Genomic DNA, 16,762 nt, shown 5'->3' with positions numbered 1-16,762 from the left:
CCTGATCTATACTAGAACAATACTGGAACAGTACCTCTACCTGACCTACAGTATACTAGAACAATAATAGAACAGTAACTCTACCTGACCTACAGTATACTAGATCAATACTTGAACAGTAACTCTACCTGATCTATACTGGAACAATACTGGAACAGTAACTCTACCTGACCTACAGTATACTAGATCAATACTGGAACAGTAACTCTACCTGATCAATACTAGAACAATACTGGAACAGTACCTCTACCTGACCTACAGTATACTAGAACAATACTGGAACAGTACCTCTACCTGATCTATACTAGAACAATACTGGAACAGTAACTCTACCTGACCTATACTAGAACAATACTGGAACAGTAACTCTACCTTATCTATACTAGAACAGTACTGGAACAGTACCTCTACCTGACCTACAGTATACTAGAACAATAATGGAACAGTAACTCTACCTGACCAACAATATACTAGATCAGTACTGGAACAGTAACTCTACCTGATCTATACTGGAACAATACTGGAACAGTAACTCTACCTGACCTACAGTATACTAGAACAATACTGAAACAGTACCTCTACCTGACCTACAGTATACTAGAACAATACTGGAACAGTAACTCTACCTGATCTATACTATAACAATACTGGAACAGTAACTCTACCTGATCTATACTAGAACAATACTGGAACAGTAAATCTACCTGACCTACAGTATACTAGAACAATACTGGAACAGTAACTCTACCTGATCTATACTAGAACAATACTGGAACAGTAACTCTACCTGATCTATACTAGAACAATACTGGAACAGTACCTCTACCTGACCTACAGTATACTAGAACAATACTGGAACAGTAAGTCTACCTGATCTATACTAGAACAATACTGGAACAGTACCTCTACCTGACCTACAGTATACTAGAACAATAATGGAACAATAACTCTACCTGATCTATACTAGAACAATACTGGAACAGTAACTCTACCTGACCTACAGTATACTAGAACAATAATGGAACAGTAACTCTACCTGACCTACAGTATACTAGATCAATACTGGAACAGTAACTCTACCTGACCTACAGTATACTGGAACAATACTGGAACAGTAACTCTACCTGATCTATACTAGAACAATAATGGAACAGTACCTCTACCTGACCTACAGTATACTAGAACAATACTGGAACAGTACCTCTACCTGATCTATACTAGAACAATACTGGAACAGTACCTCTACCTGACCTACAGTATACTAGAACAATACTGGAACAGTAACTCTACCTGATCTATACTAGAACAATACTGGAACAGTACCTCTACCTGACCTACAGTATACTAGAACAATACTGGAACAGTACCTCTACCTGATCTATACTAGAACAATACTGGAACAGTAACTCTACCTGATCTATACTAGAACAATACTGGAACAGTAACTCTACCTGATCTATACTAGAACAATACTGGAACAGTACCTCTACCTGATCTATACTAGAACAATACTGGAACAGTACCTCTACCTGATCTATACTCGAACAATACTGGAACAGTAACTCTACCTGACCTACAGTATACTAGAACAATACTGGAACAGTAACTCTACCTGATCTATACTAGAACAATACTGGAAGAGTACCTCTACCTGACCTACAGTACACTAGATCAATACTGGAACAGTAACTCTACCTGATCTATACTAGAACAATACTGGAACAGTAACTCTACCTGATCTATACTGGAACAATACTGGAACAGGACCTCTACCTGACCTACAGTATACTAGAACAATACTGGAACAGTACCTCTACCTGACTTACAATATACTAGAACAATACTGGAACAGTAACTCTACCTGATCTATACTGGAACAATACTGGAACAGTAACTCTACCTGACCTACAGTACACTAGAACAATACTGGAACAGTAACTCTACCTGATCTATACTGGAATAATACTGGAACAGTACCTCTACCTGATCTATACTAGAACAATACTGGAACAGTAACTCTACCTGACCTACAGTATACTAGAACAATACTGAAACAGTACCTCTACCTGGCCTACAGTATACTAGAACAATACTGGAACAGTAACTCTACCTGATCTATACTAGAACAATACTGGAACAGTAACTCTACCTGATCTATACTAGAACAATACTGGAACAGTACCTCTACCTGACCTACATTATACTAGAACAATAATGGAACAGTAACTCTACCTGAGCTACAGTATACTAGAACAATACTGGAACAGTACCTCTACCTGACCTACAGTATACTAGAACAATACTGGAACAGTAACTCTACCTGATCTATACTAGAACAATACTGGAACAGTAACTCTACCTGATCTATACTAGAACAATACTGGAACAGTACCTCTACCTGACCTACAGTATACTAGATCAATACTGGAACAGTAACTCTACCTGATCTATACTAGAACAATACTGGAACAGTACCTCTACCTGATACTAGAACAATACTGGAACAGTAACTCTACCTGATCTATACTAGAACAATACTGGAACAGTACCTCTACCTGACCTACAGTATACTAGAACAATACTGGAACAGTACCTCTACCTGACCTACAGTATACTAGAACAATACTGGAACAGTAACTCTACCTGACCTACAGTATACTAGATCAATACTGGAACAGTAACTCTACCTGATCTATACTAGAACAATACTGGAACAGTACCTCTACCTGACCTACAGTATACTAGATCAATACTGGAACAGTAACTCTACCTGATCTATACTAGAACAATACTGGAACAGTACCTCTACCTGACCTATACTAGAACAATACTGGAACAGTAACTCTACCTGACCTACAGTATACTAGAACAATACTGGAACAGTAACTCTACCTGATCTATACTAGAACAATACTGGAACAGTACCTCTACCTGACCTACAGTATACTAGAACAGTAATGGAACAGTAACTCTACGTGACCTACAGTATACTAGATCAATACTGGAACAGTAACTCTACCTGATCTATACTGGAACAATACTGGAACAGTAACTCTACCTGATCTATACTAGAACAATACTGGAACAGTACCTCTACCTGACCTACAGTATACTAGAACAATACCGGAACAGTAACTCTAACTGATCTATACTAGAACAATACTGGAACAGTACCTCTACCTGACCTACAGTATACTAGATCAATACTGGAACAGTAACTCTACCTGATCTATACTGGAACAATACTGGAACAGTACCTCTACCTGACCTACAGTATACTAGATCAATACTGGAACAGTAACTCTACCTGATCTATACTAGAACAATACTGGAACAGTAACTAAACCTGACCTACAGTATACTAGAACAATAATGGAACAGTAACTCTACCTGACCTACAGTATACTAGATCAATACTGGAACAGTAACTCTACCTGACCTACAGTATACTGGAACAATACTGGAACAGTAACTCTACCTGATCTATACTAGAACAATAATGGAACAGTACCTCTACCTGACCTACAGTATACTAGAACAATACTGGAACAGTACCTCTACCTGATCTATACTAGAACAATACTGGAACAGTACCTCTACCTGACCTACAGTATACTAGAACAATACTGGAACAGTAACTCTACCTGATCTATACTAGAACAATACTGGAACAGTACCTCTACCTGACCTACAGTATACTAGAACAATACTGGAACAGTACCTCTACCTGATCTATACTAGAACAATACTGGAACAGTAACTCTACCTGATCTATACTAGAACAATACTGGAACAGTAACTCTACCTGATCTATACTAGAACAATACTGGAACAGTACCTCTACCTGATCTATACTAGAACAATACTGGAACAGTACCTCTACCTGATCTATACTCGAACAATACTGGAACAGTAACTCTACCTGACCTACAGTATACTAGAACAATACTGGAACAGTAACTCTACCTGATCTATACTAGAACAATACTGGAAGAGTACCTCTACCTGACCTACAGTACACTAGATCAATACTGGAACAGTAACTCTACCTGATCTATACTAGAACAATACTGGAACAGTAACTCTACCTGATCTATACTGGAACAATACTGGAACAGGACCTCTACCTGACCTACAGTATACTAGAACAATACTGGAACAGTACCTCTACCTGACTTACAATATACTAGAACAATACTGGAACAGTAACTCTACCTGATCTATACTGGAACAATACTGGAACAGTAACTCTACCTGACCTACAGTACACTAGAACAATACTGGAACAGTAACTCTACCTGATCTATACTGGAATAATACTGGAACAGTACCTCTACCTGATCTATACTAGAACAATACTGGAACAGTAACTCTACCTGACCTACAGTATACTAGAACAATACTGAAACAGTACCTCTACCTGGCCTACAGTATACTAGAACAATACTGGAACAGTAACTCTACCTGATCTATACTAGAACAATACTGGAACAGTAACTCTACCTGATCTATACTAGAACAATACTGGAACAGTACCTCTACCTGACCTACATTATACTAGAACAATAATGGAACAGTAACTCTACCTGAGCTACAGTATACTAGAACAATACTGGAACAGTACCTCTACCTGACCTACAGTATACTAGAACAATACTGGAACAGTAACTCTACCTGATCTATACTAGAACAATACTGGAACAGTAACTCTACCTGATCTATACTAGAACAATACTGGAACAGTAACTCTACCTGACCTACAGTATACTAGAACAATACTGGAACAGTAACTCTACCTGACCTCGTATACTAGAACAATACTGGAACAGTAACTCTACCTGATCTATACTAGAACAATACTGGAACAGTACCTCTACCTGACCTACAGTATACTAGATCAATACTGGAACAGTAACTCTACCTGATCTATACTAGAACAATACTGGAACAGTACCTCTACCTGACCTACAGTACACTAGAACAATACTGGAACAGTAACTCTACCTGATCTATACTAGAACAATACTGGAACAGTACCTCTACCTGACCTACAGTATACTAGAACAGTAATGGAACAGTAACTCTACGTGACCTACAGTATACTAGATCAATACTGGAACAGTAACTCTACCTGATCTATACTGGAACAATACTGGAACAGTAACTCTACCTGATCTATACTAGAACAATACTGGAACAGTACCTCTACCTGACCTACAGTATACTAGAACAATACCGGAACAGTAACTCTAACTGATCTATACTAGAACAATACTGGAACAGTACCTCTACCTGACCTACAGTATACTAGATCAATACTGGAACAGTAACTCTACCTGATCTATACTGGAACAATACTGGAACAGTACCTCTACCTGACCTACAGTATACTAGATCAATACTGGAACAGTAACTCTACCTGATCTATACTAGAACAATACTGGAACAGTAACTAAACCTGACCTACAGTATACTAGAACAATACTGGAACAGTACCTCTACCTGACCTACAGTATACTAGAACAATACCGGAACAGTAACTCTACCTGATCTATACTAGAACAATACTGGAACAGTACCTCTACCTGACCTACAGTATACTAGAACAATAATGGAACAGTAACTCTACCTGATCTATACTAGAACAATACTGGAACAGTAACTCTACCTGATCTATACTAGAACAATACTGGAACAGTAACTCTACCTGATCTATACTGGAACAATACTGGAACAGTACCTCTACCTGACCTACAGTATACTAGAACAATACTGGAACAGTACCTCTACCTGACCTACAGTATACTAGAACAATACTGGAACAGTAACTCTACCTGATCTATACTAGAACAATACTGGAACAGTACCTCTACCTGACCTACAGTATACTAGATCAATACTGGAACAGTAACTCTACCTGATCTATACTGGAACAATACTGGAACAGTACCTCTACCTGACCTACAGTATACTAGATCAATACTGGAACAGTAACTCTACCTGATCTATACTAGAACAATACTGGAACAGTAACTCTACCTGACCAACACTATACTAGAACAATACTGGAACAGTACCTCTACCTGACCTACAGTATACTAGAACAATACTGGAACAGTAAGTCTACCTGATCTATACTAGAACAATACTGGAACAGTACCTCTACCTGACCTACAGTATACTAGAACAATAATAGAACAGTAACTCTACCTGACCTACAGTATACTAGATCAATACTTGAACAGTAACTCTACCTGATCTATACTGGAACAATACTGGAACAGTAACTCCACCTGACCTACAGTATACTAGATCAATACTGGAACAGTAACTCTACCTGATCAATACTAGAACAATATGGAACAGTACTCTACCTGACCTACAGTATACTAGAACAATACTGGAACAGTACTCTACCTGATCTATACTAGAACAATACTGGAAGAGTACCTCTACCTGACCTACAGTATACTAGATCAATACTGGAACAGTAACTCTACCTGACTATACTAGACAATACTGGAACAGTAACTCTACCTGATCTATACTGAACAATACTGGAACAGTACCTCTACCTGACCTACAGTATACTAGAACAATACTGGAACAGTACCTCTACCTGACCTACAGTATACTAGAACAATAATGGAACAGTAACTCTACCTGAACTGGAACAGTAACTCTACCTGATCTATACTAGAACAATACTGGAACAGTAACTCTACCTGACCTACAGTATACTAGAACAATACTGGAACAGTAACTCTACCTGATCTATACTAGAACAATACTGGAACAGTAACTCTACCTGACCTACAGTATACTAGATCAATACTGGAACAGTAACTCTACCTGACCGACAGTATACTGGAACAATACTGGAACAGTAACTCTACCTGATCTATACTAGAACAATAATGGAACAGTACCTCTACCTGACCTACAGTATACTAGAACAATACTGGAACAGTACCTCTACCTGATCTATACTAGAACAATACTGGAACAGTACCTCTACCTGACCTACAGTATACTAGAACAATACTGGAACAGTAACTCTACCTGATCTATACTAGAACAATACTGGAACAGTACCTCTACCTGACCTACAGTATACTAGAACAATACTGGAACAGTAACTCTACCTGATCTATACTGGAACAATACTGGAACAGTAACTCTACCTGACCTACAGTATACTAGATCAATACTGGAACAGTAACCTTACCTGATCTATACTGGAACAATACTGGAACAGTACCTCTACCTGACCTACAGTATACTAGAACAATAGTGGAAAAGTAACTCTACCTGATCTATACTAGAACAATACTGGAACAGTACCTCTACCTGACATACAGTATTCTAGAACAATAATGGAACAGTAACTCTACCTGACCTACAGTATACTAGAACAATACTGGAACAGTACCTCTACCTGACCTACAGTATACTAGAACAATACTGGAACAGTACCTCTACCTGACCTACAGTATACTAGAACAATACTGGAACAGTAACTCTACCTGATCTATACTAGAACAATACTGGAACAGTACCTCTACCTGACCTACAGTATACTAGAACAATAATGGAACAGTACCTCTACCTGACCTACAGTATACTAGAACAATAATGGAACAGTAACTCTACCTGATCTATACTAGAACAATACTGGAACAGTAACTCTACCTGATCTATACTAGAACAATACTGGAACAGTAACTCTACCTGATCTATCCTGGAACAATACTGGAACAGTACCTCTACCTGACCTACAGTATACTAGAACAATACTGGAACAGTACCTCTAACTGACCTACAGTATACTAGAACAATACTGGAACAGTAACTCTACCTGATCTATACTAGAACAATACTGGAACAGTACCTCTACCTGACCTACAGTATACTAGATCAATACTGGAACAGTAACTCTACCTGATCTATACTGGAACAATACTGGAACAGTACCTCTACCTGACCTACAGTATACTAGATCAATACTGGAACAGTAACTCTACCTGATCTATACTAGAACAATACTGGAACAGTAACTCTACCTGACCTACAGTATACTAGAACAATACTGGAACAGTACCTCTACCTGACCTACAGTATACTAGAACAATACTGGAACAGTAAGTCTACCTGATCTATACTAGAACAATACTGGAACAGTACCTCTACCTGACCTACAGTATACTAGAACAATAATAGAACAGTAACTCTACCTGACCTACAGTATACTAGATCAATACTTGAACAGTAACTCTACCTGATCTATACTGGAACAATACTGGAACAGTACCTCTACCTGACCTACAGTATACTAGAACAATACTGGAACAGTACCTCTACCTGATCTATACTAGAACAATACTGGAACAGTAACTCTACCTGACCTATACTAGAACAATACTGGAACAGTAACTCTACCTGATCTATACTAGAACAGTACTGGAACAGTACCTCTACCTGACCTACAGTATACTAGAACAATAATGGAACAGTAACTCTACCTGACCTACAGTATACTAGATCAATACTGGAACAGTAACTCTACCTGATCTATACTAGAACAATACTGGAACAGTAACTCTACCTGACCTACAGTATACTAGAACAATACTGAAACAGTACCTCTACCTGACCTACAGTTTACTAGAACAATACTGGAACAGTAACTCTACCTGATCTATACTATAACAATACTGGAACAGTAACTCTACCTGATCTATACTAGAACAATACTGGAACAGTTCCTCTACCTGACCTACAGTATACTAGAACAATACTGGAACAGTAACTCTACCTGATCTATACTAGAACAATACTGGAACAGTAACTCTACCTGACCTATACTAGAACAATACCTCTACCTGACCTACAGTATACTAGAACAATACTGGAACAGTACCTCTACCTGACCTACAGTATACTAGAACAATACTGGAACAGTAACTCTACCTGATCTATACTAGAACAATACTGGAACAGTAATTCTACCTGATCTATACTAGAACAATACTGGAACAGTACCTCTACCTGACCTACAGTATACTAGAACAATACTGGAACAGTAACTCTACCTGATCTATACTAGAACAATACTGGAACTGTAACTCTACCTGATCTATACTAGAACAATACTGGAACAGTAACTCTACCTGATCTATACTGGAACAATACTGGAACAGTACCTCTACCTGACCTACAGTATACTAGAACAATACTGGAACAGTAAGTCTACCTGATCTATACTAGAACAATACTGGAACAGTACCTCTACCTGACCTACAGTATACTAGAACAATAATAGAACAGTAACTCTACCTGACCTACAGTATACTAGATCAATACTTGAACAGTAACTCTACCTGATCTATACTGGAACAATACTGGAACAGTACCTCTACCTGACCTACAGTATACTAGAACAATACTGGAACAGTACCTCTACCTGATCTATACTAGAACAATACTGGAACAGTAACTCTACCTGACCTATACTAGAACAATACTGGAACAGTAACTCTACCTGATCTATACTAGAACAGTACTGGAACAGTACCTCTACCTGACCTACAGTATACTAGAACAGATAATGGAACAGTAACTCTACCTGACCTACAGTATACTAGATCAATACTGGAACAGTAACTCTACCTGATCTATACTAGAACAATACTGGAACAGTAACTCTACCTGACCTACAGTATACTAGAACAATACTGGAACAGTACCTCTACCTGACCTACAGTATACTAGAACAATACTGGAACAGTAACTCTACCTGATCTATACTAGAACAATACTGGAACAGTAACTCTACCTGATCTATACTAGAACAATACTGGAACAGTACCTCTACCTGACCTACAGTATACTAGAACAATACTGGAACAGTAACTCTACCTGATCTATACTAGAACAATACTGGAACAGTAACTCTACCTGATCTATACTAGAACAATACTGGAACAGTAATTCTACCTGATCTATACTAGAACAATACTGGAACAGTACCTCTACCTGACCTACAGTATACTAGAACAATACTGGAACAGTAACTCTACCTGATCTATACTAGAACAATACTGGAACTGTAACTCTACCTGATCTATACTAGAACAATACTGGAACAGTAACTCTACCTGATCTATACTGGAACAATACTGGAACAGTACCTCTACCTGACCTACAGTATACTAGAACAATACTGGAACAGTAACTCTACCTGATCTATACTAGAACAGTACTGGAACTGTAACTCTACCTGATCTATACTAGAACAATACTGGAACAGTAACTCTACCTGATCTATACTGGAACAATACTGGAACAGTAACTCTACCTGATATATACTGGAACAATACTGGAACAGTACCTCTACCTGATCTATACTAGAACAATACTGGAACAGTACCTCTACCTGACCTACAGTATACTAGAACAATACTGGAACAGTACCTCTACCTGATCTATACTAGAACAATACTGGAACAGTAACTCTACCTGACCTACAGTATACTAGAACAATACTGGAACAGTAACTCTACCTGACCTACAGTATACTAGAACAATACTGGAACAGTACCTCTACCTGACCTACAGTATACTAGAACAATAATGGAACAGTAACTCTACCTGATCTATACTAGAACAATACTGAAACAGTACCTCTACCTGACCTACAGTATACTAGATCAATACTGGAACAGTAACTCTACCTGATCTATACTAGAACAATACTGGAACAGTAACTCTACCTGAACTACAGTATACTAGAACAATACTGGAACTGTACCTCTACCTGATCTATACTAGAACAATACTGGAATAGTAACTCTACCTGATCTATACTGGAACAATACTGGAACAGTACCTCTACCTGATCTATACTAGAACAATACTGGAACAGTACCTCTACCTGACCTACAGTATACTAGAACAATACTGGAACAGTAACTCTACCTGATCTATACTAGAACAATACTGGAACAGTAACTCTACCTGACCTACAGTATACTAGAACAGTACTGGAACTGTAACTCTACCTGATCTATACGGGAACAATACTGGAACAGTAACTCTACCTGATCTATACTGGAACAATACTGGAACAGTACCTCTACCTGACCTACAGTATACTAGAACAATACTGGAACAGTACCTCTACCTGATCTATACTACAACAATACTGGAACAGTAACTCTACCTGACCTACAGTATACTAGAACAATAATGGAACAGTAACTCTACCTGACCTACAGTATACTAGAACAGTACTGGAACAGTACCTCTACCTGACCTACAGTATACTAGAACAATAATGGAACAGTAACTCTACCTGATCTATACTGGAACAATACTGGAACAGTACCTCTACCTGACCTACAGTATACTAGATCAATACTGGAACAGTAACTCTACCTGATCTATACTAGAACAATACTGGAACAGTAACTCTACCTGACCTACAGTATACTAGAACAATACTGGAACAGTACCTCTACCTGACCTACAGTATACTAGAACAATACTGGAACAGTAAGTCTACCTGATCTATACTAGAACAATACTGGAACAGTACCTCTACCTGAACTACAGTATACTAGAACAATAATAGAACAGTAACTCTACCTGACCTACAGTATACTAGATCAATACTTGAACAGTAACTCTACCTGATCTATACTGGAACAATACTGGAACAGTACCTCTACCTGACCTACAGTATACTAGAACAATACTGGAACAGTACCTCTACCTGATCTATACTAGAACAATACTGGAACAGTAACTCTACCTGACCTATACTAGAACAATACTGGAACAGTAACTCTACCTGATCTATACTAGAACAGTACTGGAACAGTACCTCTACCTGACCTACAGTATACTAGAACAATAATGGAACAGTAACTCTACCTGACCTACAGTATACTAGATCAATACTGGAACAGTAACTCTACCTGATCTATACTAGAACAATACTGGAACAGTAACTCTACCTGACCTACAGTATACTAGAACAATACTGAAACAGTACCTCTACCTGACCTACAGTTTACTAGAACAATACTGGAACAGTAACTCTACCTGATCTATACTATAACAATACTGGAACAGTAACTCTACCTGATCTATACTAGAACAATACTGGAACAGTTCCTCTACCTGACCTACAGTATACTAGAACAATACTGGAACAGTAACTCTACCTGATCTATACTAGAACAATACTGGAACAGTAACTCTACCTGACCTATACTAGAACAATACCTCTACCTGACCTACAGTATACTAGAACAATACTGGAACAGTACCTCTACCTGACCTACAGTATACTAGAACAATACTGGAACAGTAACTCTACCTGATCTATACTAGAACAATACTGGAACAGTAATTCTACCTGATCTATACTAGAACAATACTGGAACAGTACCTCTACCTGACCTACAGTATACTAGAACAATACTGGAACAGTAACTCTACCTGATCTATACTAGAACAATACTGGAACTGTAACTCTACCTGATCTATACTAGAACAATACTGGAACAGTAACTCTACCTGATCTATACTGGAACAATACTGGAACAGTACCTCTACCTGACCTACAGTATACTAGAACAATACTGGAACAGTAAGTCTACCTGATCTATACTAGAACAATACTGGAACAGTACCTCTACCTGACCTACAGTATACTAGAACAATAATAGAACAGTAACTCTACCTGACCTACAGTATACTAGATCAATACTTGAACAGTAACTCTACCTGATCTATACTGGAACAATACTGGAACAGTACCTCTACCTGACCTACAGTATACTAGAACAATACTGGAACAGTACCTCTACCTGATCTATACTAGAACAATACTGGAACAGTAACTCTACCTGACCTATACTAGAACAATACTGGAACAGTAACTCTACCTGATCTATACTAGAACAGTACTGGAACAGTACCTCTACCTGACCTACAGTATACTAGAACAATAATGGAACAGTAACTCTACCTGACCTACAGTATACTAGATCAATACTGGAACAGTAACTCTACCTGATCTATACTAGAACAATACTGGAACAGTAACTCTACCTGACCTACAGTATACTAGAACAATACTGAAACAGTACCTCTACCTGACCTACAGTATACTAGAACAATACTGGAACAGTAACTCTACCTGATCTATACTATAACAATACTGGAACAGTAACTCTACCTGATCTATACTAGAACAATACTGGAACAGTACCTCTACCTGACCTACAGTATACTAGAACAATACTGGAACAGTAACTCTACCTGATCTATACTAGAACAATACTGGAACAGTAACTCTACCTGATCTATACTAGAACAATACTGGAACAGTAATTCTACCTGATCTATACTAGAACAATACTGGAACAGTACCTCTACCTGACCTACAGTATACTAGAACAATACTGGAACAGTAACTCTACCTGATCTATACTAGAACAATACTGGAACTGTAACTCTACCTGATCTATACTAGAACAATACTGGAACAGTAACTCTACCTGATCTATACTGGAACAATACTGGAACAGTACCTCTACCTGACCTACAGTATACTAGAACAATACTGGAACAGTAACTCTACCTGATCTATACTAGAACAGTACTGGAACTGTAACTCTACCTGATCTATACTAGAACAATACTGGAACAGTAACTCTACCTGATCTATACTGGAACAATACTGGAACAGTAACTCTACCTGATATATACTGGAACAATACTGGAACAGTACCTCTACCTGATCTATACTAGAACAATACTGGAACAGTACCTCTACCTGACCTACAGTATACTAGAACAATACTGGAACAGTACCTCTACCTGATCTATACTACAACAATACTGGAACAGTAACTCTACCTGACCTACAGTATACTAGAACAATAATGGAACAGTAACTCTACCTGACCTACAGTATACTAGAACAATACTGGAACAGTACCTCTACCTGACCTACAGTATACTAGAACAATAATGGAACAGTAACTCTACCTGATCTATACTAGAACAATACTGAAACAGTACCTCTACCTGACCTACAGTATACTAGATCAATACTGGAACAGTAACTCTACCTGATCTATACTAGAACAATACTGGAACAGTAACTCTACCTGATCTATACTAGAACAATACTGGAACTGTACCTCTACCTGATCTATACTAGAACAATACTGGAATAGTAACTCTACCTGATCTATACTGGAACAATACTGGAACAGTACCTCTACCTGATCTATACTAGAACAATACTGGAACAGTACCTCTACCTGACCTACAGTATACTAGAACAATACTGGAACAGTAACTCTACCTGATCTATACTAGAACAATACTGGAACAGTAACTCTACCTGACCTACAGTATACTAGAACAATACTGGAACTGTAACTCTACCTGATCTATACGGGAACAATATTGGAACAGTAACTCTACCTGATCTATACTGGAACAATACTGGAACAGTACCTCTACCTGACCTACAGTATACTAGAACAATACTGGAACAGTACCTCTACCTGATCTATACTACAACAATACTGGAACAGTAACTCTACCTGACCTACAGTATACTAGAACAATAATGGAACAGTAACTCTACCTGACCTACAGTATACTAGAACAATACTGGAACAGTACCTCTACCTGACCTACAGTATACTAGAACAATAATGGAACAGTAACTCTACCTGATCTATACTAGAACAATACTGAAACAGTACCTCTACCTGACCTACAGTATACTAGATCAATACTGGAACAGTAACTCTACCTGATCTATACTAGAACAATACTGGAACAGTAACTCTACCTGATCTATACTAGAACAATACTGGAACTGTACCTCTACCTGATCTATACTAGAACAATACTGGAATAGTAACTCTACCTGATCTATACTGGAACAATACTGGAACAGTACCTCTACCTGATCTATACTAGAACAATACTGGAACAGTACCTCTACCTGACCTACAGTATACTAGAACAATAATAGAACAGTAACTCTACCTGACCTATACTAGAACAATACTGGAACAGTAACTCTACCTGACCTACAGTATACTAGAACAATACTGGAACAGTAACTCTACCTGATCTATACTAGAACAATACTGGAACAGTAACTCTACCTGACCTACAGTATACTAGAACAATACTGGAACTGTAACTCTACCTGATCTATACGGGAACAATATTGGAACAGTAACTCTACCTGATCTATACTGGAACAATACTGGAACAGTACCTCTACCTGACCTACAGTATACTAGAACAATACTGGAACAGTACCTCTACCTGATCTATACTGGAACAATACTGGAACAGTACCTCTACCTGACCTACAGTATACTAGAACAATACTGGAACAGTACCTCTACCTGATCTATACTAGAACAATACTGGAACAGTAACTCTACCTGATCCTGATTGTCGCCAGCAGCGTACCACCCTGCATCCCACTGCTGGCTTGCTTCTGAAGCTAAGCAGGGTTGGTCCTGGTCAGTCCCTGGATGGGAGACCAGATGCTGCTGGAAGTGGTGTTGGAGGGCCAGTAGGAGGCACTTTTTCCTCTTGTCTAAAAAAGATCCCAATGCCTCAGGACACTGCCCTGTGTAGGGTGCTGTCTTTTGGATGGGATGGTAAATGGGTGTCCTGACTCTCTGTGGTCATTAAAGATCCCGTTGCACTTATCGTAAGAGTAGGGGTGTTAATCCTGGTGTCCTGGCTAAATTCCCAATCTGGCCCTCATACCATCATGGTCACCTAATCATCCCCAGTTTACAATTAGATCATTCATCCCTGAAACTATTCCCCAGGTTGTTGCTGTAAATGAGAATGTGTTCTCAGTCAACTTACCTGGTAAAATCTATACTGGAACAGTAACTCTATCTGACCTACAGTATACTGGAACAGTACCTGACCTATATTGTAGCTCACCTCCTGTAACTCATCTCACATCCATCCAGTCAGGTTGGATACTAAGAATGTAGTGTATTATTTATTGTACAGTAACAACTTTCATAATATTTCTGACTGAGGTACACTGTATCTGTGTTCTTCTCCTCTTCTCATATCCATCTATTCATCAACGGACACGTTAAATTCTCTCTCTCCATCTCTATCTATTATAGAACTACTATAACTCCCTCCCTCCATCCTACCTGGGGTAGTCTCTCTCATTAGAGCAATGGGTTAAATTCTCTCTCTCCATCTCTATCTATTATAGAACTACTATTACTCCCTCCCTCCATCCTACCTGGGGTAGTCTCTCTCATTAGAGGAATGGGTTAAATTCTCTCTCTCCATCTCTATCTATTATAGAACTACTATAACTCCCTCCATCCTACCTGGGGTAGTCTCTCTCATTAGAGGAATGGGTTAAATTCTCTCTCCATCTCTATCTATTATAGAACTACTATTACTCCCTCCCTCCATCCTACCTGGGGTAGTCTCTCTCATTAGAGGAATGGGAGGACAGGTCAGACTGGCGAGATCTCCTGTCCTCCTGGGGAGAGTAGGAATGGTAGGACTCCATCTCTGAAATATCTGAGAGAAAGAGATAGAGAAAGAGAGAGAGAGAGACAGAGAGAGAGAGAGAGAAAGTGATAGAGAGGGAGAGTAAGAGAGAGAGAGAGGGGAGAAAGAAAGAGAGAGAGAGGAGAGAGAGAGGGAGGAAGAGAGAGAGGCG

The 16,762-nt window shown here is 38.7% G+C and overlaps 1 protein-coding gene across 4 annotated transcripts in view; it reads right to left on the bottom strand.

Moving 5' to 3' along the window:
• Positions 1-16,762, bottom strand: part of tjp2b (tight junction protein 2b (zona occludens 2)) — a 302,522-nt gene that overhangs the window by 89,391 nt on the left and 196,369 nt on the right. For all 4 annotated transcript variants that reach the window (XM_082961546.1, XM_082961549.1, XM_082961548.1 and 1 more), the window contains one exon: positions 16,515-16,620. In XM_082961546.1, coding sequence (XP_082817672.1) covers positions 16,515-16,620 — 106 coding nt within the window. The remainder of the gene's footprint in view (positions 1-16,514; positions 16,621-16,762) is intronic.

Source organism: Salmo salar, chromosome 15 (genome assembly GCF_965601325.2).
Source record: "Salmo salar chromosome 15, fSalSal1, whole genome shotgun sequence".
In the NCBI taxonomy this organism is placed as follows: domain Eukaryota; kingdom Metazoa; phylum Chordata; class Actinopteri; order Salmoniformes; family Salmonidae; genus Salmo; species Salmo salar.
Note: the sequence above shows the minus strand (reverse complement) of the source record. Positions and strands in the feature narration are given on the sequence as shown.